The sequence below is a fragment of the Elephantulus edwardii genome, unplaced genomic scaffold (genome assembly GCF_000299155.1).
Source record: "Elephantulus edwardii isolate Elephantulus edwardi_28Jun2011 unplaced genomic scaffold, EleEdw1.0 scaffold00002, whole genome shotgun sequence".
In the NCBI taxonomy this organism is placed as follows: domain Eukaryota; kingdom Metazoa; phylum Chordata; class Mammalia; order Macroscelidea; family Macroscelididae; genus Elephantulus; species Elephantulus edwardii.
The window spans coordinates 43,977,218-44,002,371 of record NW_006399752.1 but is presented as its reverse complement, the minus strand read 5'-3'; the positions used below and the strand labels follow the sequence as shown (position 1 = coordinate 44,002,371).

At 50.1% G+C, this 25,154-nt stretch overlaps 1 protein-coding gene across 1 annotated transcript in view; it reads right to left on the bottom strand.

Annotated features, from left to right (window-relative positions):
* The window catches only part of CCDC88C (coiled-coil domain containing 88C), a 180,324-nt gene that overhangs the window by 24,585 nt on the left and 130,585 nt on the right, over positions 1–25,154 (bottom strand). The window contains exons 16-22 of the mRNA XM_006879117.1: positions 20,009–20,136; positions 18,675–18,816; positions 17,827–18,000; positions 15,136–15,297; positions 10,511–10,788; positions 5,582–5,725; positions 3,641–3,827 (exon numbers count right to left, since the gene is read on the bottom strand). Coding sequence (XP_006879179.1) covers positions 3,641–3,827; positions 5,582–5,725; positions 10,511–10,788; positions 15,136–15,297; positions 17,827–18,000; positions 18,675–18,816; positions 20,009–20,136 — 1,215 coding nt within the window. The remainder of the gene's footprint in view (positions 1–3,640; positions 3,828–5,581; positions 5,726–10,510; positions 10,789–15,135; positions 15,298–17,826; positions 18,001–18,674; positions 18,817–20,008; positions 20,137–25,154) is intronic.

The following is a 25,154-nucleotide window of genomic DNA, read 5'->3' as shown; positions in this document are numbered from 1 at the left end:
CCAAGGTGTTACAGAGCAAGGATGTCAGTGTAAAGACTGAGGCGGGCCTGACCCAAGCCATAGTGTTGTCAACTGTTTGCAGTGCATCTGAAAGTTAAACAATGAATAAGTAGGTCGGAAGGAGACTCGTTGCCTTTGAGTTGTGTTAGCAAAGAGTAACGAATAGATCATGGACTATTATCTTTCTTGGAGGAAATGTAACCAGGATGCTTCTTAGAGGCCATGATGGTGGAACCCATGTCACATGTTTGGGACTTGCTGTCAGGAGGGGCCAGTCCTTGGAAAATGTTAGCATGCTGGGAAAGGTGGAAGGTCAGAGAAAGAGAGGAAGACCCTCAACGAGACAGACTATAAAGCGTGTCGGAGAGTGAAGAGGACGCAGACGGGGCCATTTCAAATCTATCGTTCACAGGGTCACTATCGGTCACAGTTGTCTCACTGGAATCTAATGACAATAACTAAGTGCAAGGTACACAACTAACACTCTCTATCTCTCCACTGCTGTGGAACTGATTTCTACTCAGACAAAACCCTTGCAAATCCACTGGGTTTCCTAGGTTAAAAATCTTAGTAGGACTAGACAGCTTCATTTTCTGCCCACAGAGCCCTTGGTGGATTTGAACCGCTAACCTTTGGTTAGCAGAAATATGTAACCTAGTTTGCCATCAGAGTACACAGGGTGCTCTGTGAGACCAAGCCTCTCTGATCCTGCCCCATGCTCAGAATCTCCACTGTAGGGGAGCTCTGGTGGCCTAGTGGCAAGAAGCTGCACTGCAACCCCAGAGGTGCTCTGTTTGAATCCACCTGATGCTTTGCTAGAGAAGGAGGGGCAATCTCCTCCTGTACCAGTCAGATCCGATTTGATGGTACACACACAATAAAAATAATAAAGTTAAAAAAAATTAAAAAAAAAAAAAACAATCTCCCCTGTGCCAGCGCCCACCGCTGCAGCCACGGTGCCCACCCATCCCGTTGATCGTCCTGCTTCCCAGACCCTCCACCTCCCGCAGCATGATGTCCGTTTCCAAAGTCTGGCCTCTCCTCCCAACACGCCCAAAGTCCATGAGACCAAGTCTTACAATCTCTGCTTCTAAAGAGCACCATGGTTACACCTCTTCCAGGACAGATGACAGATACACCTCCGACTCCACGGTGATGAGGTCCTCAGGGCGCTGCACTGCTGACCCAAAGGCAGTGTGACTCTGCCACCTGAACCCACCAGCTGCTCCATGGGAGAAAGACACGCAACTTCCTCCCACGCGATTTACAGCCTTAGAAAATCCACTGGCAAGTGAGCGATGAGTCTGTTCTGACTGCATGGCAATGTGCTTGAGTTTTTAAAAAATATTTCAATCTACATGCAGAACAGATCATCCAGGAGGCTGGGCTCTATGAAGAGGAATGTGGCATTAGGATTGGAGGAAGACTCATCAACATGTGTTATGCGGATGACACAACCCTGCCTGCTGAAACTGAGGAGGACCTGAAGCGCTTGCTACAGAAGGTCAAGGACTGCAGCCTTCAATATGGATTGAAGCTCAACATCAAGAAGACAAAGATTCTCTCCACTGGGCCAACTCACATGACAGACAGTGAAGAGATTGAGATTGTTAACACCTTTAGTTTGCCTGGCTCCACAATCAACACTCTTGGTACTAGCAGCCAGGAAATTAAAAATTAATTGCATTGGGAAAGTCAGCTGTCAGGGACCTCTCCACAGTACTGAACAGCAATGATGTCAATCTGACTAAGGTGCGCCTGATCTAGGCCATAGTTTTTGTAATTACTTGCTATGTATTAGAGAGCTGAACAATGACTAGAGATGACAGAAGAAGAATTGATGTCTTTGAGCTGTGGTGCTAGAGAAGAGTACTGACTATATCATAGACTGATAGGAAAACAAACAGGTCTATCCATGAGAGAGTGAAATCAGGCTGCTCCTTGGAGTCAAGGATTCTGGGGCTTCCTCTGACATACTCTGAACTTGTTGCAAGGAGGGGACCAGTCCTTGGAGAGGAACATCATGGTTGGGAGGGTGGAGGGACAGCGCAGGAGAGAAAGACCCTTGATGAGATGGATTGATTCAGTCGCAGGGCTAATGGTGGTAGGTGTATTAGAGACAAAAAGTTGGCATAGGATAGAGCAGGGGTCAGGGCTATTGTACACAAGGTCGCTATGAGTTGTGAGTGACTCGAGGGCACATAACAACAACAACATACATGCACACAGGAGCTCTGGTGGCTGAGTGGTAAGGAGCTGTGCTGCCTTCCCAAAAACACGCGGTTCGAATCTACCAGCTGCTCCATGGGAGAAAAATGGGCAATCCCCTCCCATGTGATTAAAAGCCTTTGAAAACCCACTGGAGGGTCAGGTATGGGTTGGTTCTGTGTTGATGGCATTCAATAATATATATGTTGCTGTTTACTGCCTTCGAGTCGAGCATGACTCACAGCGATCCTATCAACAAAAGGCCTGAAGCCCCTCTACAGCTCTTGATATTTATCAAACTTCATAGAGTTTCTGGAGGCAAGTTGTTTAGGAAGTGGATGCCACTCCTGCATATATATATATATGCAAATATGTTGTCGACGAGTTTTTTGCTTGCAAATGATGATTTAGATGTAATGTTTAAACAAAATGGTAAAAATTACATTTCCCTTTACTTTCTACATCTTCAGTACGGCCACTCCCTCTCAACTCCCTGCTGGTGCACTGGAGCTGACCCATAGCTGACCCCCTGGGTGTCCTGAGGCTGCAGAGCACATGGAAGGAGACCGTCCAGCTTTCTCCCACACAGCAGCTGGAGAGAGGCAGCCTGTGGACTGCGATGCCCTTACCTCCTGGTGGGCCCAGGAGAACAGTGCCCAAGACGGTCTTTCAAGAATTAGAAGGAAGCTCAACCCTAGAACAATCAACCACAGAGCTCAAAGGCAGAACCTGCCCAGGGATGAAACTCAAGAGGGCAGAGAGGGCTAGAAAAGGGGGAAAAGTGGACAAGAGAAACACAGGGAGGGAGTCGGAGGAGTGGGTATAATATGGGGACCTGGAACCAATGTCACAAAACAAAAGGTGTGTATGCATTGTTGAAGAGAAAATCAATTTGCTTTGTAAACTTTCACACAAATCATAATAAAAAGTTAAAAATGAGCAAACTAAGGGTGTCCTGAGGCATGTGGTGTGTCTTAAGGGCTGTCCTGGAGGTGGGAGCCGTCTTCCTGCCAGAACCACATCTGTGGGTCTTAAATGCTTGGGCTTCTGCTTAAAATTTTCTCTGCAGAAACAGGTTCCAGCTAAAAAAGTCACGTCAAACCTACTGCTACTAGAAAACAAAAGTTCAGCACTGTCCCTCTAGAAGTGGGGAGTAGGAGAGGGTGAGGAGAATGCTGGGATCATTTCTAGACAACCCCGTCCCACCCCAGGATCCTGAGCCGACGCTGGCCACACTCAAGAGTGGGCAAAGCCACGCCACGTCTCTAGGTCAGCACAGCTGTGGACAGTGTGGACACGCCCCACAGGGCTGAACTAACACAGCACACAGCATCCCCCAGGCGTCCTCCCCAACCCTGCAAAGGCCCACATTCCCAGCCCTGGGGTGGCGGTGTCTCCCTGGAAGCCCCTCTGGCCCCCCGCCTGCCCTCACCTCACAGTGGTTGTCCAGTTTGGTCAGTGAGATGTCCATGGCCTGGTGCTGCTCCTTGAGCTCGTCGAAGCGGGCCTGCCAGCGGTTCAGCTCCAGCTGCGAGTTGTTGAGTGAGGTTTTGAGCTCCTTGGTGTGGGCATGCAGCTCCTCGTATTCCGCCTTCAGCTGGTGGTGCAGGAAGCTGACCCTGCAGGGGAGCCGTGGGGAGGAGGGCTGAGCAAGGCTGCACGTCCCATCTGCCTGAGGGAGGCTGTGCAACCTGAGGCACAACCTTAACCTCTCTGGGCCTCACTTGTTTCTATCCATAAAATGGGTGCCTGGACTAAACTGGCAGTTTCCAAACTGTGTTCTTTGGAATTCCATGAAGCCCCCAAATTGGGCCAGGGGAAACAGAACAGGCAGGCTCTATTACGTCTTTATTATAAATTCTATCAATGCTCGGAAGCTCTGGTGGCTTCTAGGCAGGTAGCTGAACTGCAAGTCTGCTATTAGGGACCTCTCCAAAGTACTGAAGAGCAATGGTGTCTCCCTGGAGACTAAGGTGCATCTGATACAGGCCATGGTCTTTGCTATCACTTGGTATGCAGAGAGTTGGACAATGACTAAGGAGAATAGACTAAGAATTGATGCCTTTGAGCTGTGGTGCTGGAGAAGAGTACTGACAGTACCATGGACTGCTAGGAAAACAAACAGATTCATCCTGAAAGGGTTAAAGCGGGCTGCTCCTTGGAGGCAAGGATTCTGAGGCTCCATCTAACATACTTTGGACATGCTGTAAGGAGAAACCGGTCCTTGGAGAGGGACATCGTGCTTGGGAGGGTGGAGGGACAGCACAGGAGGGGAAGGTCCTCAATGAGGTGGATATTGATTCAGTGACTGGGGTAATCAGGATTGGAATGTCAGAGACAGTGCAATTGGCACATGACAAAGCAGAGTTTAGGACTGTTGTACCTAGGGTCACTATGAGTCACAAGTGACTCGACGGCACATAACAACGTAACAACAACATCAATGCTCAGCTCTTTTTCTTATTCCAAGTGCCCGCTTGATTTCAACTCAGAGAAATAAAGCATGAGATGCCAGAGTATTCTGTGAGTCCACTAAAATGGTCATAATTGGCACTGGTGGCAACAAGGCAGAGTAGAAAGCTGAAATGACCAGGGACTTAGTGGAAGCTGGGCACAGCCATGTGAGTTGGCCTACATGGTAGCATTTCATAAAAATAGATCCACTGCCAACATTTAAAAAGCTGGACCTTTCCTATCAACACCATGATGTCTGGCTGGATTTGAAAATAATGAGAACTAGAGTCTGGCTGGCTCCCTGCTGACCCCCATCCCTGGTGCTGATGGAAGAACCATCATACTTGGATGATGTGTGTCTCCCGAGTGTCAACTGAGCTTTTACATCCCAGCTGCCAGCTAGAGTTACCTGTCACCCTGTCACCCATGAGACTAACATGGCAGAGTTCTTAAAAACAAGGACTGCCAGGGATCACCCAAGATCCTGTTGTCAGGTGCCCCTGAGTCAATTTCAATTCACAGTGGCCCCGTGTAAAAGGACAGAAGAGACCCACGGGGTTTCCTGGGCTGTAAGGAGGTCTGGTGCACAACACATCAACTGCTAATTGGCAAAAGATTAGGAGTCCAAGCCCACCAGCTGTTCTGAAGGAGAAAGCTGGACCGGTTCCTCCCTTAACGATGGTCAATCTTGAAACCCAACGGAGCGTCACTGTGAGACCGGACTATAGAGCGGTGGGTATGGGGTTTGGTTTCATCTTTATAGGGCAGCTTGCTGGGTCTTTTCTGACTGTCCGGTTAGCACCGGCTGTGCTTAGCCTCTGTGCAATCAGGGTGCCTTTCCCTCTGCTGGTGGTTGGTCAGAGAGTGGGTGGTGTGACCGTATGCTGGCCGCCGCCCACGGGCCCCAGGCTGGCCTCACCTGTCCAGCTCGCCCTGCAGCCTGTGGTTCTCGCCGGCGGCCGCCGCGCTGACCCTCTGCTCCTGCTGCAGGGCGACCCGCTCTGTCTGCAGCACCTTCTCCAGCTCGTCCAACTCCGCCTTGTGTGCCAGCATCTCGCTGTGCCTGCCAGGGAGGCAAGAGGCAGGGTCACCCTGGACCTGGTGGTTCACAGGCAGCTCACCCCCTCATGACCACTGAGGGGTCCCACCAGGAGAAAGGCTGCACAGTGGGGACACAGGACTGCCTGACAGGGAGGCATGCGGCCAGGTGCCCCTGGGCATGGACACTGAGGGGTCCCTCCAGTGACTTCCTCCTGATGCACTTCAGGGTCTGGGATCCCATAGGAGACAGGCTGGGCAGTGGGGACACAGGATTGCCTGACAGGGAGGCATGCGGCCAGGTGCCCCTGGGCATGGACACTGAGGGGTCCCTCCAGTGACCTCCTCCTGAAGGACTTCGAGGTCTGAGGTCCTGCCAGGAGACAGGGTGGGCAGTGGGGACACAGGACTGCCTGCCTGGGGGGAACATGGCCGGGTCACCCTGGGCATGGACACTGAGGGGTCCCTCCAGTGACTTCCTCCTGATGCACTTCAGGATCTGGGATCCCACAGGAGACACGCTGGGCAGTGGGGACACAGGACTGCCTGCCTGGGGGGTACACGGCCGGGTCTCCCTGAGCCTGACTGTTCACAGGCAGGTCACCCCCTCATGATCACTGATGGCTCCCTCCAGTGACTCCCTCCTAAAGCATCTTGGGGTCCACAGTCCCGCCAGGAGACAGGCTGTGCAGTGGGGACCAGGACTGCCTGTCAGGGAGTCATGCAGCTGGGTCTCCCTGGACCTGACTGTTCACAGGCAGGCAGTGGGGACACAGGACTGCCTCTGGGGGCACTGTGCAGTGGCATCCAGGCCAGGCCAGTTCTCCTGGTCTGCTCAGTCCCAGAGCCCAGAACCTTCCTCCTTCCCCAGATTTCTCTGTGGCTCCATAAAGCCCCCATCAAAGCAGCCCTTCTCCTCTAGCCCCCGAAGGCACATCACCCACACTCCTCAGGCCATATCCTCTCTAGAGAGCTGTGGGTAAGGTTCTAGCCGGATCACTGCACTCAAACAGAGCAAAGAAGTCACAAAATACACAGCTGAATTCCACGGCACAGAACAGCTAATCCTTCCTCATCGAGCCGCCCCGCCTGGGAAGCTCACTCTGCTCGTCCCTCATCTGGCCGCCCAGGAGACAGTGGCCTGTCCAGCTGGCCCAAGCTGCTGCTAGAGACCAGCTGTCACACACACAGAGACACACTAATATTTCTCCCCAAGGCCTCGCTGTCCAAAAGCCCAGCCCCAGCCCCAGGCCCCCACATGCAGCCCTTGCCCTACAGGACCTCACCTTTGCCCACCTCAGTCTGTAAAGTCCCTGGGTGGACTCACAGTGACCTCTAGTACCAGTTACCTAAGCGGCGCTTAATCTAAAGATGGCAGTTCAAACAGAGTCTGAGGTGCCTTGGAAGAAAGGCCTGGCTACCCGCTTTGTAAAGCCACAGCCTGAGACTCTGATGTAACAGTTCTATTCTGCACTCATGGGTCACCCTGAGTTGGAATCAACTCGATGGCAATGGCTGTCTGGCTGGGTCACAGTCCGTCTCTGGGGAGCAGCAGAGCCAAGGGAGGGTGTGGACAAGCCAGGGCTGTTCCTACAGCCTTGTAGGCGGAACACCCTGAACCCTTGAAGGTTCGGGACCCTCCCCCTAAGTCCAAGGGTACATCAGACATGGGAGGGGACAGGGGCTGGGCCTTTCCACCCTCCCTGACTCTTCTGAGTCCCATTCTCCACTAGCTTCCTGCCCGAGTTTGCAAGCTCAGACTGCCCATCCTGGTCCACTCTGTGTTGGAGGGTTCTCCTTCCACACCTCCAAGCCCTCAATGTCCCACCCAGAGGCTTGTTGTTGTTTGTTGTTTACCTTAAAGACAGACCGACCCACAGCTGACCCTCCAGTGGGTTTTCAGAGGAAGTCAATGGCATGGGTGGAGATTGCCCATCCTTCTCCCGCAGAGCGGCTGGTGTCCTCAAACTGTGTGCCTTCAGGATTACAGTTCAGCTTCTTGCCACTAGGCCACCAGGGCTCCCTACCCAGAGGCTTAGAAAGGGTAAAAAGCACCCAAGGGGCAATCTCTAAATTGTTCCCCCAATCTGAGGACCTAGGGGTAATTTCTAATTTACAGGCTCCTTTTCAATTTCAAGGGAAGCTCTAGAGGCCTAGGGGTCAAGGGTTGCATTGCCAACCCCAGAGGACCTTGGTTCAAATCCACGAGCTGCTCCATGGAAGAAAGGGCCATCTCCCATGTGATTTACTGCCTGTGAAAACCGGCTGAAAGGGTCAGCTATGAGTCGGTTTTGACTTGAAGGCATAAATCAACAAGCACCACCCAATTTCAAGATGACCAGAGGTTGATGGCCGCTACGGGTCAGCAGCAATGCCCTCCTAGCTGTTCTCTGGCTGCCCGAGTCAGAAGCCAACCCTGCCTGTGCACCCTTTACTCCCTCACTGCCTCTGGTCCACCAGCTACAGGCCAGCTGCACTCGTGCCGTCTGATGCGGGGGAGGGAGCCTGTCCACACTCAGACAGCACTTCCTGCAAGATGCAGTTAGAGGAACCCCCGAGGGGCACCGGACACCCAGAAGGAGGCGGCTCTGCCTCATTTCAGAGCCTTGGCCCTCCTCATCCAGCCTTAACGATTCCAGAAAAAAGAACCCAGGCCTGACAAATGAGGTCACAGGCTGACCAGAAGGGCCCCCAACTTCTACGCCCCCGTGCCATGCTGCGGAAAGTCTCTCTCCAAACCGTTAAGGTTGTGGGGATGCAGGTCACCGCCGAGTCCCCAGTACAAGAGTCCAAAATCAAAACCAAGGTCCAGTGCCATTAAGGTGATTCCAGTTCACTGGAAACATTCAGGACAGAGATGACACACCCCACACAGACACGCCATTCGTCACCTTTATGAGGACATACTACCAACTTTGTCTTTCAAGAAACAGGTGGGGGGTTCGAACCATCAGCCTTAATTAGTAGCCAAGGGGCTCACCAGGGCCCCTTGCACATGTGAGTAACAGACACAGGATACAGGAATGGACATGGGATTTGTCTGATGTAAATGTCAAATATCACCTGTTATGCATCAGAGAGTTGGACAATGACCAAGGAGGATAGAAGAAGAATTGATGCCTTTGAGCTGTGGTGCTTGAGAAGAGTACTGAATGTACCCTGGACTGCCAAGAAAACAAACAGATTCGTCCTAGAAAGGATTAAACCAGGCTGCTCCTTGGAGGCAAAGGATTCTGAGGCTTCATCTGACATACTTTGGACATGTTGTAGGAGGGACCAGTCCTTGGAGAAGGACATCATACTTGGGAGGGTGGAGGGATGGCGCAGGAGGCAAAGGCCCTCTATGAGGTGGATTGATTCAGTGACTGGGGTAATCAGGATGGGTGTGTCAGAGACAGTGCGATTGGCACAGGATAGAGCAGGGTTTAGGGCTGCTGTCCATAAGGTCGCTATGAATTGCAAGTGACTCGACGGCACGTAACAACAAATGTCAAATGACTTGAACAGCAACCTGTCACCATGAACCACAGGTTCTTGACACTCCTGACCTGAAGTCCTGCCTCAGACCAAAGGGCCCACACCCATCGTCCAGCATGAAAGACTGTGCACCTGCTGTACAGTGGATCATGCCAGAAATGCAGGGAAGCCCCCACCAACTCACTCTGCCTTCAGAGGTGGTCAACAGCCCCCTCACAGCCCTCCCTTGAACATACCTGTCCAGGGCATTCAGGCATGAGCAGTACTTCTAGTCTGTGGAGATTTAACTAAATCTCTTCACACTAAGCTGTGAGGAGGGGGGATGGGGGACAGGGGAAACCAGAGAGCAGGGTACTGACACCTGGGAAGCCGGGGGCTGGGTACGCGGGGGTTTCTGTGTTATCATCTGTCTACTTTCTAGATGTTCAGGAGTTTCCAGAATTGAAGCTGAGGGAAGGGAGGATGGGTTATGAAAGGAGCCGTGTGGGAGGCAGGCGAAAGCCCAGACTCCTGAACGGCAGCTAGGGCGTCTTCTTAGTCCTGGAAAGGCACCAATATGGGGTCTCCCTCCCAGAGCTGGGGTGGGTGACCGCACCCCTCTCAGGCACTGGGGCCCCTTCTGCTGACTCTTCAGTGCTGGCATCACTGAAAGGACATCTCATTCGCTTCCCCGACACTGTTCAGGCCACAGACTGTGTGGAGCAGAGAACTGAGGGGGGTGGGGGGCGGGGAGAGGAAGTGGAGGGGGCAGAGGGGAGATGTGTGTCCCTTCAGCCTGAGGTCTCAGGGGACCCAATGGCACGACGCTCACCATCTGGGCCCCCAAGTCCTTGCAGGAGGAAGCCTGATGAAAGACACTCAGCGGACTAAGTTCACCTCCACCAGCCTGGGCCCCCACTCCTTCTGGAAGAGTCTATAGGACAAGTCCCACCAGCCCAAATCCAAGTGTTCTAGGGGCATCTTAGGGACAACCCCGAAAGTTCAGAACCAAGTCTGGAAGATGTGACAGTGACCCCATCAGCCTGGATTCCCAACCACTCTGAAGTACTTGATAGAATGACCTCCCTCCCAGCCCAGCCAGGGCTCTCCGAGTTCTCTGGGAGAGACGGAGAGAAGACCCTCACCAGCCCTGGGCTCCCAAGTTCTCTGGGGGAGCTTGTAGGATGACTACCTAGTCCCTGGGTTCCCCAGATCTTCCAGGGGAGGGTTAAAGGATGGCCCCCCAGCCTCCCAGGAGAGCGTGATGAACGGCCCCCATGGCTCCCAGCACCCCGGGGAAGCTGATGGGCAGCCCTGGGCCCCAGAGCCCCAGTCCCACCCCTCTCCCCCGCACCTCTCCCCCAGCTCCTTGTGCTCCTGCTCCAGGTTCCGGTGCAGCGTCTTGAGGCAGCTGTGCTGGCGGATGAGGGTCTCGAACTCGCCGGACTGGCGCTCGTGCAGGGTGCCCAGGCGCTCGTGGTCCTGCAGCAGCGCCTCGTAGGCCCCGGCCAGCTGCTCCTGCTGCTTCTGCAGGTTCTCGTTCTCCGTCTCCTTGGCCGTGTGCTGGTTCTGCAGCAGCGTGTACTGCGCTGTGAGCGAGGCGCTCTGGGAGCTCAGCGTGGAGTTCTCCACCTGCGGAGGGGAGGACGGGCTGGTGGTGCAACGGCTATGCACTCGGAGGTCAGCCCAAAGGTGGGAGGTTCAAAGCCACCCAGCGACTCCTCGGGAGAGAAGACCTGGCCATCTGCTCTTGTAAAGAAGCTATGGAATATTCATACAATGGAATACTACACTGCAGTGAAATTATTCAAAATGGGTGACCCTGGAAGACATTATGCTGAGTGAAATATTTCAGTCACAAAAAGACAAATACTGCATAGGGCCACTATTGTTGAACAGTACATCAGGGTTGGGGTGAGACTGAGAAAAACTGGATAAATTATGTATACTGCATTGAAACAGATGAGGGAGAGAACAGTTTAAAAGTGATATATGATATGGTATTATGGTTATGACAAGAGTCCAGAATGAAGGTTACATAGTTGAGTGTACTTGGGGGGGATTGTATATCAATGAAGGAATTTTTCTCTTACTTTTCAAAGAGAAGAGCGAACTGTGGGCGCGGGGGGGGGGGGGGGAGAAAAATGCAACAATGAATGAATAGAAATTCAAAATCTCTGTAAACGTTTACTAAAAATGAATGAATGAATGAATGGTCGCCTAGGAAATCTGCTGGGACTGCGGCACTGTGTCACATGAGGTCACTATGAGAGGGAACGCACTCAATGCGACCCAACAGTAACAAGTGAGGGAGAAGTAACAGGCCACCTCAGGCCCCCAAGGGCTCATAAACTGCCCCCCCAGCAACAAACAGGACCAAGGAGCGCCTGAGACACAAAAAATGAGGCAGATTCTCGACAGGGCCGGGGGCAGGTCTACCATCACCCCAGGAGTCCTCCCAAGAGGGCCTGACGGCACCAGTGATGCCATCAGCCCAGGCTCCACCACTGGGGTCTGCCTGGGCAAACTGTGTCCTTTCTCAGAATAGCCCCCACGGACGCCCACTTTGACCATTTCTAAACACCAATTTTCTAGACTAAGTAGACGTAAAGTCAATCAGGATACAGACAATTTGAACACTATCAATCAAGAGAACCTAATATTTCTAGAACATGTCACCCAACACCAGCAGGACCCACTTCTTTTCAAGAGCAGACAGAATGGGTGCTTGGAGGGAGACCCGATTCTGGGCCACAGAACAAGTCTCAATAAAGTTATTCAAGCCACGACTAGGACGGGCTCTGACCATGCTGAAAGGAAACAGGAAATTAGGGAGCAGAAAGAGCTCTACATGTAACTCCAATATTCGAAAACTAAACAAGAAAATGTCTTTAAAAAAAACCACCAAACCACGCCATGGGTCAAAGAAAAATCCAAAAGGGAAATGGAATGCATTTTGAACTAAATGAAATTTGGACAAAAACATGTTAAAGCCAAGATGTAAGGAGCTGTGCTGCCAACCCAAAGGTATGTGGTTCGAATCCACCAGCTGCTCAAGGGAGAATTATGGACAATCTCCTAGTAAAGGATTTACCGCCTGTGAAAACTCACTGAAGGGTCAGCTATGAGTGGGTTCTGACAGCACACCACAACAAGAAGTCAGGGGTTACAGGCCAAGAAAGAACACGGAAGGGCCGACACGCTCGCTGCTGTTGAGTCAGGACCCACGCACAGCGGCCGCTCCGGTGGGTTTTTAGAGGCTGTAAGTCACACAGGAGGAGACCTGAACTGCCAGAGGGGCATCACCTTTGGGTGACAGCACGGCTCCCTCCTCACCAGGCCACCAGAGCTCGCCAAGGTCCTGCATTAGAAACCGAAAAACTCTACCGGTGACCTCACTTTCTACCTCGAGAAACTAGAACAACAAGCAAAGCCCAAAGCAAGCAGAAGGAAGGTGAGAATAAAGACCAGAACTAAAGGCAAATGGCAGAAACCCAGGAAAGCAGGGGGTAAGGGAGGGAATCAACAACTCTCAGGGCTGCTGCTTTGAGACGATCAAGAAAATGCATAAAACTCCTTCTAGACTGATCAAGAAAAAAGAGAAGACACAAATTAACAGTAACAGGATGACAGCAGTAACGGCATAAAGATTTTATGGATATTTAAACAACTCTATGCCAATAAATTCAACAAAGGGAACTTTCTGTGATGTGGCTCAACGGCACACCACAAAAACCACCATTATTTACAGTCCTTCAGGTTTCTTGGGAAACTGCTATCCTAGTTGTACTAAACACTGTCACCTGATGCATGAATCTGAAGAAAAGGGCCTCACTCCATCAATTCTAACACCAGAGTCCACTTGGGACATGTGTGTCCTATATAACCAAATATAAAACCCCTCTTACCTCAAAGAAACCTTTCCCTTGATTTCTGCATGCTTTCCATTACTGGAAGCCCATTAGAGCAACAACAACAAAAATCCAAAGCAAAAAGTAATTGCCGTGAAAAGATTAAATAAAGTGGGCAAATTATTTGAAAGACGCAAACAACCCACATTCATTCAAGAAATAGAAGACTCAGAGAGCTCTATGTCTACTTCTCGTCATCGTCATGCCCCGAGTCAGAATCGACTCAAGCTGACATGCCATGGTTTTCAGAGGCAGTACACTGCGTGAGAGGAGACTGCCTAGCTTCTTCCTACAGGGAAGCTGGTGGACTACTTGCCTTTGGGTTGGCAGTGCAACTCCTTACCACTGAGCCACCAGAGCTCCCTTATGTCTATTTAGTAAAGGAATTTATACTGCAGTTATAACTCTTCTCATTAAAAAAACAAACCAAGAAGAGCAAACTGCGGGGGAAGGGTGGTCAAGGAGAAAAATGCAACAATGAATGTACGGAAATCCACAATCTCTGTAAAAGTTCATTAAAATTAATTTTAATAAAATTAAAAAAACCCCAAAAACCAACCAACCACCAGGCCCAGGTGATGCCACTTGTGAATTCCAATGAATATTTTTAAAAAGAAATGATACCAACTCAGAAAACTGAAGGAATGTCCAACTTTTCTGTAAGGTCAGAAAATACTCTGATGTTAAAACCAGATAATCATACTCTTAACAAAAGAGGTGGGGGAGATCCTCTACCCACAAAGATGTTTTTAAAAATGTGTTTTTGAATGAAGAAGATGTTAGCAAATCAAATCCAACAATGTGTGAAAAGGACAAAATAATGGGAACTGAAATTTATCCCAGGAATGCAAGGTTGGTTTTGCATTTGAAATAGTGTATAACTCATTAAATTAGGACACTAGAGAAAAAAAAAGACATGAAGAAATGCAGAAAGAGCATTGGACAAAATCCAATATCCATTCCTGATTAAAATTCTCAGCAAACGGCAAAACACACATTCTCCTTACTTGATAAAAGGCAGCTGTGGAAAACCTACATACAGCATGGGTTCTGACCAATGGCGAGATACTGAAGATTTGGAACAAAGTAAGCATGCCCACTTTGACCACGCATATTCAGCCTCGTGCTGGAGACTTAGGTCAGTACAATAAGGTGAGGCGGAGGGAGAAAAGGCATCTCAGTGTGAAAAAAAGAAAATTCATTTCGATTTACAGATGAAACGATTTGCTCCGTAGACAATTCCACAGAATCCATAAAAGCCCTTGATTTCCTTGTTTTAATAAAACAAATCCAACCTCTCTGGCAAGTCATTTCCTGCATACTGTTCTCATGCCACTGCTCTATTTCCCAATGCTTTCCTCGGAAACAGCATTAATAAATCACGACGTGTTTTCAAGAATCTGCTAGCCGTGGTTAACAAGCAGCTCCCTAAAAGCAGAGGCAAGACCCCTCGTTCCACCGTATGTTCTCAACTTTGGGGGGACTGCTGATACCCCAGTTCCCTCGTGGAGACTCGGAACACACTACTTAAAAAAGGCTCTCTAGAATTCTACAGCTGAGAAACCTGGTTAACTGTTTAACTGAACTTATTTGATCCCATAAAAACAGAGACAGGGTGCAAGTAAAAAACATGACCTCAATCAAACCATTCCCACATTCAAAGATCCTGTGGCTAGACTAGGCAAGGCTTTAGAGGGGCTTTTTTTTTTTTTTAAATTTTGTTACATGCTTTGAGAAGTTGCCTCCTGCTTCTGCTGGGAGTGTGTGCTTGAGACTGGCCTCTTGGACAAGCCGTGGGCCCCTGAAGCCTTCCCCCTGACCTGGAGTATGGCTGTCAGGACCTCTGCAGCCTCCCCCCCTCGCATGGAGCTTGACTGTCTGGGTCTGCAGCCTCCCCCCGTGACCTGGAGCTTGGCCGTCTGGGTCTGCAGCCTCCCCTCTCACCTGGAGCTTGGCCGTCTGGACCCCTGCAGCCTCCCCCCTGACCTGGATCTTGACTGTCTGGGTCTGCAGCCTCCCCCCTGACCTGGAGCTTGGCCGTCTGGACCCCTGCAGCCTCCCCTCTCACCTGGAGCTTGGCCGTCTGGGTCTGCAGCGTGGTGTTGTGTTCCTGCAGGAAGGCGCTCTGCTTCTGCAGCGTCAGGATCTGACTGCTGAAGGCCACGTTCTGCGACTCCAAGTGATGCAGCTGTTCCTTGAGCAGCTGTTTCTCCGCCTGCAGCGCCGCATTCTAGGGGCGAGAGCGAGAGGCAGGTTGGGCCCCAGCTGGACGCAGGCTGGCTGGAGGCCGGCACCCAAGCTGTGACTAACCCCAGGTGCCAATGCTTACAGGGGCAGAACCAGGGTCCATCAGGTAGGGGCAGCACAGTTCTGTCTAAAAAGACATTCAACAGGTGTAAAGCTAAAACAGATACTAAAGGTATCTTGGAGGGAAACATAAGTAACATAGAACATAGAAAGTACTTGGTTTTAAAAGGTCTATATAATATTGGGAAATCACTGGGGGAAAAAATATCTCTCAAATGCAACTATTATTACTGTAGTGAATCCTCAGTGCCAGAATCAACTCTTAGCAGACCCTCTGGGGGGGGGGGGTTCAGAGGCTGTAAATTCCCATGAGAGGGCACCACCCGTGGACTGCCAAGGAAACAAGGTCTGTCTAGGAGAGGGAGAAACCAATTCTCTCCTTGGAGCCTAAGATTTTGAAGCTCCGCCTCACCTAATCTGGGCACATGGCCAGGAGAGATCCGTCCGTGGAGAACCAATTCTCTCCTTGGAGCCTAAGATTTTGAAGCTCCGCCTCACCTAATCTGGGCACATGGCCAGGAGAGATCCGTCCGTGGAGAAGTACATCATGCTTGGAAGGGTAGACAGACAGTGCAGGAGAGAAAGACCCCGGATAAGACGGACTGATACAGTAACTGGGGCGATGGGGGTTGGCGTATCAGAGTTCGTGAGACTGGCTCAGGACAGGTAAGGGTTCAGAGCTGCTGTACATAGGGTCACTATGCATCGCAGGTGACTCAATGGCACGTAACAACAATAACATACTATGACAGGTTTGGAAGCAGGAGTGGCATCCACTTCCTAAACAACATGCCTCTAGAAACTCTACGAACTTTGATAAATGTCAATAGTTGTAAAGGGGCTTCAGGCCTTTTGCTCATGGGGTCGCTATGAGCCATGCTCGAGTGGAAGGCAGTCAACAACAACAACAACAAATAAAAATATACTTTAATGAAAAAGACAACTCAAAAGATTAACTCTACACCTGTTTTCACACCAAAAAATTTACTTATTATAGTTTTTTGGAGGGGGAAGGGCAAAGAATACACACCCCTGTAGTTACCTTTCCATGTACACTATGTGTGTTATATGGTTGTATATGGATTTACACACACACACACACACACACACACACACACCCATGGAATAAAACCTCAAAGACAAATCAACCCACCAGACAGTACTGTCTGAAGCTGGAAGGCTGCCAGAGTACAGCAGCATGGAGACATTCTGCAAACTCTGAACCAAAATGAACACCTGAGCACCATCCCCTCTGCCATCTCAAGCTAAATAACAAACTGACCCAAAATTAATGAGCATCATCTCTTAAGTACTAGAGTCCTTCAAGAAAAATCACCTACATGAGACCAAACTATTACCTTAAAACAAAGAAGAAAAGGGAGCAGGGAAACTAGACTAATGGAAACAGAACCACTAGAAGGGAAACAATGGGAAGGTGCACACATCCTGAACCAATGTCAACGAATAACCCATGCAAGATCAGCTGGGTAAGCTGCTCAGTAAACTAAAAACAAACAAACAAAAAAAAAAAACAACCCCAAAACCAGTAAAGTAATATTAAAAAATATATGCAGAGTATGCAAATCAATATAAAATAATTTTTTTAAAAATACAAATATATATATGGACAGAAAGGGAGCTCTGGTGGCCTAGTGGCAAGAAGCTGCGCTGCAATCCCGAAGGTAAGCAGTTCAAGGCCACCAGCTGCTCCGTGGGAGAAGGAGGGGAAGTCTCCTCCCAAGTAATTAACTGCCTCCGAAAACCTGCTGGAGGGTCAGCTATGGGTCGGTTCTGACTCTATGGTACACAACAACCTGCAGAAAAAGACAGGACATAGAAAGCCAGACACGTATGGGCCTTCAAGAAAGAAAAGAGCACGCACGGTGGAGAGATCTGGGGGTTATGAGTGGAAGGCAGAGGCTCTGATTCTCTTGACTAGGGTTGTGGGCCCATCACAGCAGAGTTAAAGCAGACAGCCTCATCCCACTCAGGAAGGACAGCAGGTAGAATCAGGCCCACCACCTTATAAGGGACTAAGAAAGGCCGGGCACAGTGCATCCAATTGGGCCTGGACACGTGGGCCGTGGCCTTGTGCTGTGCCTACAATTACTGAGGTAGCGGGAGACAAGATGACATAAAATGAGGGCATGGCTGTGTTCCTCTGAAAACACACCGGCAAATACAGGTGGAGGGATGGCTACAGTGTGCCTGGTCCAGCACAGAGCTGGGGTGAGAGACACAGGCCAGGTGATGGTCTGGGCAGCGCGATTCACCACAGGAAAAGGATGTCCTTCCTGTCAGAAACCCTGAAGGCAGCCTTGTCCCACTTTTTGAGTTTCCTTCCTATTAAGTCTTGTGTTGAACCTCAACTGACTGCCGTCCGAGTCCATGCAGTAACGTCAGCACTAACAGGACGGCCTCTCCAGCCTCTGCGGCCAGGGTGGGCACTCACGTTCCGCTCCAGCTCGATGGCTCGGTCCTTCACACGCAGCAGCTCCATCGTGGCTTCCTTGTGGCTGGGCCCCCAGGCCTCCTTGGCGTGGTCACCCGTGGGATGTCTGAAGGAGTTGGCCGGGTGCTTGTCCTCGTCCTGGTTCTGTCTGAGCAGCTCACACTCCTTCTTCACCTGCCAGGACCAGCGGCCAGGATGTGGGCCTGAGTCAGGAAGCCACGAGCCCGAGGCCGGGAGGCAGGAGAAGATGACCCCAAGCCCACTGCTCTGCACACCGACCACTCTCTCTAAGCTATTTCTGCCCTTCCGTTCCAGAGGTGACAAGAAGGGCAGTGGCCTGGGAGCTGGGGGACTGGGGACTACTGTACCCACTTGACTGTGAGAAAGTATTGTTTCCTTTAGCCTCCATAAAACAGAGGGGAGGCTGGGACGTAGGGACCAGGTGATCTCAACAGGCCTTGCCAGTTTTAGAACTGCTTTGCACCATATCTTATTCAATCATGCAGTCAAGAAACACGCCAAGTATTGAGATGGAAGGTTGGCATTGACCACGTGTGCACACGTCCTCCATGCCCCTGTGCACTGTGGGACCCACCAGACGGAGCCTAGCAACTCTGCAGGGCCCAGTGTCCACAGTCCTGTGGACTCCCCACGTTTGCTACCCTTCCTGGCCCTAGGATCTGAGGGCAGCACGCTCACTGACCCTACAGCCCAACCAGCCCCATGCAAGACAATGACCAAACTGGCCTCGCCTGAAAAACTCAAGTGAGGCAGAGCCCTGTCACCTGCCTGAGCCCCCAGGACGACAAGGTCAGCACTCCATCATGCCTACTACGGTTAGCTCTTACCATCTGGAGTTCATTCTGTAGCTGGTGATTGAGGCTTGCTTTCTCTTCCATCTGGGCTTCTAAGAACACAATCTTCTCTTCTTTCATGGCTAGCGTTGTTTTTAATGCGGATTCGCTTCTGCCCTCCAAAATCTTGTATTTTCTGAGAAAATACAAGATCACGAAAAGTATCACTTACCTGCCTCCACACCCACCAGCCCCCAATCTCCTTGACACAACCCTCCGGCCATGACATTGGTTTCTTTCACCATCCTGTAAATTTTAGCCCGGACCAATTGCAAGAGCCAAAAACACTGTGCAGAGCCCTTCCACCAGATGCCTGAATACACACACCTGCAGCACCGTCAGGTGCAGTACCCCTGCTGCAATGCTACAGTCATTTTAAGTATATTATGGCCATTTTACAGATGGGGAAACTGAGTCTCAGAAAGCCTAGACGTTCTGTGCAAGGTACACCACAAGAAACCCCATATTATTACCAACACACACGAATCCTGTAAGTTAAGAAGTCCAGAAAAAGCCCGATACTGATTTCCCTTGAAAAATTAGATCACTTTAAAAAGAGCCATGCAAGAAGAAGTTACATGGAAACAAACCAAGTGCCCATCAATAAACGAATGGATAGAGAAGCTGTGGTATATTCACACAATTGAATACTACGCTGCATTGAAAAACAAGGAACTCATGCAATATTATACAAAACAGATGACCCTGGAGAACATTATGCTGAGTGAAGTATCTCAGTCAAAAAAGAACAAATACTGCACAAAGCCACTGTTGTAAAATGGGACATCGGGGCTGGGGGGTAGAGACTGAGAAAGAGGGGATAAATAATGCATACTGGATTGAAACAGATGAGGGAAAAAACTGTTTAAAAGGGATGTATGATTAGGTATTATTGTCATGACATGAGTCCAGAATAAAGGCTCCTCAGTGGAGTGGATTTGAGGGGGAGAGACTGTGTAACAATAAAAGAATTTTTCTTTCACTTTTCAAAGAGAAGAGTGAATTGGGGGGGTAAGTGGGTGGGCAGGGAGAGAAGTGCAACAATGAATACAAAAAAACCCCTAAGTCTCGGTAAACTTTCATTAAAATTAATTTTTTAAAAAAAGCTACAATAATCAAATTAAAGAAAACTAGGAAGTCTTCCTACTGGACAAAGGAATCTATTCCAGTCATCCCTGGGGGGCTCGAGGTTCAAGATGTGGGCAGAAAGGACAAGGACTCTGGTCCTTGATAGCATCGTGGCCGGGTGGTACGGAGGACCCACGGAGGCTGCTGACCACGTGACACGGGGGCGTGCCCTGACCCCGCCCCGGGGAGCCTGTCCTCACGTGTCGTGGTCGGGGCTGTTGTCCTGCAGAAGCAGCTCCTTGCTGAGACCAGCCTTCTCCAACTCCTGGCTCAGTTTGTCCAGCTCACTGGTCAGCTGCTGGCTCTTGAGCTTCTCTAGCACCAGGTCCTGCAACAACAAGGTTGTGCGCTGAGGAGAAAAGCCAGGGAGAGACACAGCAGAGGACACAGGGCGTCTCCAGTCTGAGCAACTGACTGTCCACATCACCACGTCCACAGGGGTGAGGGAGCTGGCCCAGCACACGGTCAGACTGACCAGCGATGACGGGTCAAGGGCTGTATGAGGGGTGTTTTCTCTAAGACAGGTTAGAACAACTGTGGCTGTTGAGTTGAGGGTGGTTTTGCTTTCTGATAAAAATGATGGTCTCTTTTACAGAATGAGTCAGATGTGTTGTTTGTAGGGTTGCTATGAACTGTCCTCGACTTCACAGCACCTAACAGCAGTCACACAGAAGGGAGCTCTGGCGGCTTAGTGGTAAGAAGCAGCTGCACTGCAATCCCAAAGGCACAGGGTTCAAAGCCACCACCTGCTCTGCTGGAGAAGGATGAACAATCTTGTACATGATTTACTTTCTCTGAAAGCCCAGATTTGGAGGATCAGATCTGACTCAGCAGCAGACAGCAACAGTAGTAGCTCAATGGTTAAGTGCTTGGTTGGCTACTACCTGAAAGATCAGAGGTTCTAACCTACTAGCGACGCTGAGTGAGAAGGCTGAGTGAGCTTCCACGAAGAACCATGGCCTCGGACACCCCACGGGATGGTTCCACGCTGCCCTACAGAGAGAGCTGCTCTGAATGGACTTGTATGTAATGGGGGGCTGGGGTCAGCTTAGGGAAAAACAAGTAAGCAAATAATTGAGGAAAGTTTAGGATAGAGAACTGCCCTCCCCCCAAAAAAGTTTAAAAAGCAAGAGATTTTTTTTAGAGATCTTATTTTAAAAGCTGGTTTGGGGTTGGTTTTGTTTGTTGTTGTTTCCCCCCCCAAAAATGTGGGCACAGGACTGAACTAGGTTGTTCACTGACTTGTTTTGCTGCCATTCCCCCTTCTGACCAGCCAGGTGAGCGGTCACTTTCTTAGAACCACAGCTGACCATGCGTGCACCTGGCTTCCCGACAAAACCACACACTTATTCATACAGCGAGGGTCCTGTGGTCCTTGTATGTCATTGAGCTGTGCCATCGAGTTGGAACAGACTCACAGCTGACCCTCCAGGGGGTTTTCAGAGGCTGTAAATCACATGGGAGGAGACTGTCCATCTTTCTCCCATGGAGCAGCTGGTGGATTCGAACCATGTGCCTTTAGGCTGGGCAATGACTAAGGATGACAGAACGGATCCCTGTGAGCTGCAGTGCTGGTGAAGGGCACTGACTACCCTGCGGGCTGCCGACAGAAAAAAGACGTCTGTCCTGAAGGAAATCCAACCAGAGCGCTCCTCAGAGGAAAAGAGGATGAAACACATCCTTCGCGCATGCTGTCAGGAGGGGGGCCGGTTCCTGGAAAATGACATTGCACTGGGAAAGGTGGCGGGCCAGAGAAGACGACCCTTAACAAGGTGGACTGACACTGTGACTGTCACAACCAACTCAGACACATCAAAGATGGTGTGGACGCAGCAGGACAGGGAAGGGTTCAGAGCCCTTTATCACAGGGATGCTGTGAGTCACAGCTGACTCGATGGCACCCAACACCATCACCACAAACTGTGGCTGGAGATACTGCAGGTTTGGGTCTAGACCACTGCAATAAATCGAGTCACTTGAACTTTTCGGTTTCTCAGTGCGTACTGAAACTCTGTTGACTACACTGAGTTAATTAAACCTACAGTGTTGTTGTTGGGTACCACTGAGTCAGAACCGACTCAGAGCTGACCCACTAGTGGGTTTTCAGAGGCTGTTAATCTCACGGGAGGACACTGCACATCCTTCTCCCAGAAAGAGCAGCTGGTGGATTCGAACTGTATGCCTTTGGGATTGCAGGACATGTTCTTCCAACTAGGGCTACTAGAGCTCCCTCAGCATTCACTAGCATTGAGGAGAAAAATGTGAAGCACTGTTGAGAATTACCTGCAGGCGACACAGGGACATGAAGTGAGCATACGCTGTGGGGAAAACGGCATCAAGGCACTTGCTCCATGCAAGACGGCCACAATCTTCAAGGTGTTTTGTTGTTTTGTTTTGTTTTTTTTTAAAAAAAAAAAAAAGCAAGGGAGCTCTGGTGGCCTAGTAGCAAGACGCTGCACTGCAATCCCAGAGGTACGCAGTTCAAATCCACCAGATGCTGTGCTGGAGAAGGGGGTAATCTCCTCCTGTACCAGGCAGATCTGATTTGATGGTTGTTGTTGTTGTTATGTGCCGTCGAGTCATTTGCGACTCATAGTGACCCTATGCACAACAGCCCTAAACCCTGCTCTATCCTGCGCCAACCGCACCGCCTCTGACACACCCATCCCGATTACCCCAGTCACCGAATCAATCCATCTCATAGAGGGTCTTCCCCTCCTGCGCTGTCCCTCCACCCTCCCAAGCATGATGTCCCTCTCCAAGGACCCGTCCCTCCTGGCAATATGTCCAAAGTATGTCAGATGAAGCCCCAGAATCCTTGCCTCCAAGGAGTTGCTTGGTTTAATCCTCTCCAAGATGAATCTGTTTGTTTTCCTGGCAGTCCATGGTACATTCAGTACCCTTCTCCAGTACCACAGCTCAAAAGCATCCACTCTCCTTCTGTCCTCCCTAGTCATTGTCCAACTCTCTGATGCATAACAAGCGATTGCAAATACCATGGCCTGTATCAGGAGCACCTTAGTCTCCAGAGAGACACTGTTGCTCCTGAGTACTTTAGAGAGGTCCCTAACAGCAGACTTTCCCATCGCGATACGCTTTTTGATTTCCTGACGATACATGTAAAAATAATACAATAAAAATTTTAAAAAAGAAAAGCAGGGTTCATAAAGAACAATAAAGTCAAGTATGATAACATGAAGTATACCTGTACCAGGGAAAGGTGGACACACATTTCTGGAGAACTCTGTGGCTATCAAAAGCTTTCAAATGTTCATCCTCTTTGACTCTATCATCATATTCTAGGACTATGTCCTAATAAAGTCATCAGATAGAGTTGTGAAGGTGTGTATATTCAAAGACTCTCAATATTATTTAAAAGAGTGGAGAAACATCAACTGGAAGCAGCCTAAGCATTTAAAAACTCATTACACTGGAGATGAATTCAATGTCTTACAACCAACACAAATCCCCGTGTTGAGAGTCACTCAATTCCAGGCCATGGTCTTTTCGACCGCTCTGTGTGCACGTGAAAGCTGGACCATGACAATAAGGAACTGAAGGAGGACTGAGGCCTTTGAGTCGTGGCTGGGAAGATTATTCCAGGGATTTCCAAAAGAACCAAGCAGGGTGTGTTTGGAGAGACGTACAGAGAGAGCTCATTAGAAGGAAGGACGGTGAGACTCCATGTCACAAACTCCAGGTATGTCAGGAGGGTCAGTCTGTAGAGAAAGACATCATGTTTGGAAAAAGCAGAAAGTGAGAAAGAGTAAGACCCTCAGTGAGATGGACTGGCACACCGGCTACAACGGGCGTAATACAGTGGAGAGTGTGAGGATGGTACAGCATGGGCAGCATTTTGTTCTGCTGTATGTGAGTTGACTCCTAGCGAACTCTGGTGATGCAGTGGTAAGAAGCTGCACTGGTTCGAAGGCACCAACTGCTTGTGGTAGGATTCGCCTGGGGGCAGTATTTTGTTCTGCTGTATGTAAGCTGAATCATAGGGAACTGTGGTGGCACAATGGTAAGAACCTGTGCTGCAATCCCCAAGGTAAGCGGTTCGAATCCACCAACTGCTCATGGCAGAAGGATCCGCCCGTGTGATTTATTGCCTGTGAAAATCCACAGAGGATCAGCTATGGGTCAGTTCTGACTCGACAACACAGAACGTGCACAAATTGAGGAGCAGCACGGAAATGGAACAAAGCAAGCTGTTAAGAGTGGTTACCTCAGGATGTAGACTCAAGGTGACCCCACACACAACAGAAGGAAGCAGTTCCGGGTCAGCTGCCATCCCCGTGAGCCATGAGGCTTTCGCTGGCTGATTTTTTTTGGAGGGCATCCCCAAGCCTTTCTTTCTGGCCTATATTTAATCCTAACCTCAAAGTTCTGCTTAAACCTGTCTAGCAGAATAGGAACAAGCAGGTCTCCACTTGCAGACGCCTGACCAGCAACAGGACGGGGCCTCCCCTACAAAAGGTGGGAACTCTACCTCTGAACTCCTCTGGGTACTAAGCTGCTAACCAGTCCTGAGTTGAATCCAACTCAGAACAGCCCTTGCAAGTCCAAGTACACGCAGCTCACAGGGTTTCCAAAGTGGCTATCTGTCTAGCTGATGGATCTCTGGGTTATAAATCTAGTATGTTCAAAGCCTTTGAATTGTGATGACAAATAGTACTGAATATACCACGCTCCTTCTCTGCACAAACTTTGGGCATGTTAGCAACAGAGGTCGGTCCTTGGAAAAAAGACACCAAGCGTGGAAAAGCAGAGGCTGAGCGAAGGAGAGGACAATCTCCGGCTCAGCAGCCGGGGCAACGGGCTTGAGCATGGGGGATGCTGAGACAATGGGGCAGGACCTGTAAGGCTTTCACCTGTGGAGCAGGGAGTCGCTGTGACGCTGGCTGACTGGACAGCACCTAAAACCCCCTCATTGCCGTGAAGTCAGAACTGACTCAGAGCAGACCCTCCAGTGGGCTGTCAGGGACGGGAGCACGCATGGGAGGACACTGTCCATCTTTCTCCCACAGAGCTGAGGGTGGATTCGAACTGCCAGAGAGATGCCACCTTTGGGTCAGCAGCGCAGGCCTCAACAGACCCTGCCACCAAGAGCTCTCTTAATAGCACCTAACAACAACAATCTTTCTGGAAGCAGACTGCTACATCTCTCTCGTTTGGATCAGCTGGTGGGTTTGAACCACTAGCCTTTTGGCTAGCAAGTTAGTGCTAACCACTGAGTCACTAGGGGTTCTAAGATTAAAATGTTGTGTGCCACAGAGATGGAACTGACCCCACAGCTTATGTTCCGGCAGGATTTTAAAGGTAGTAAGGACTGCAGCCTACAATATG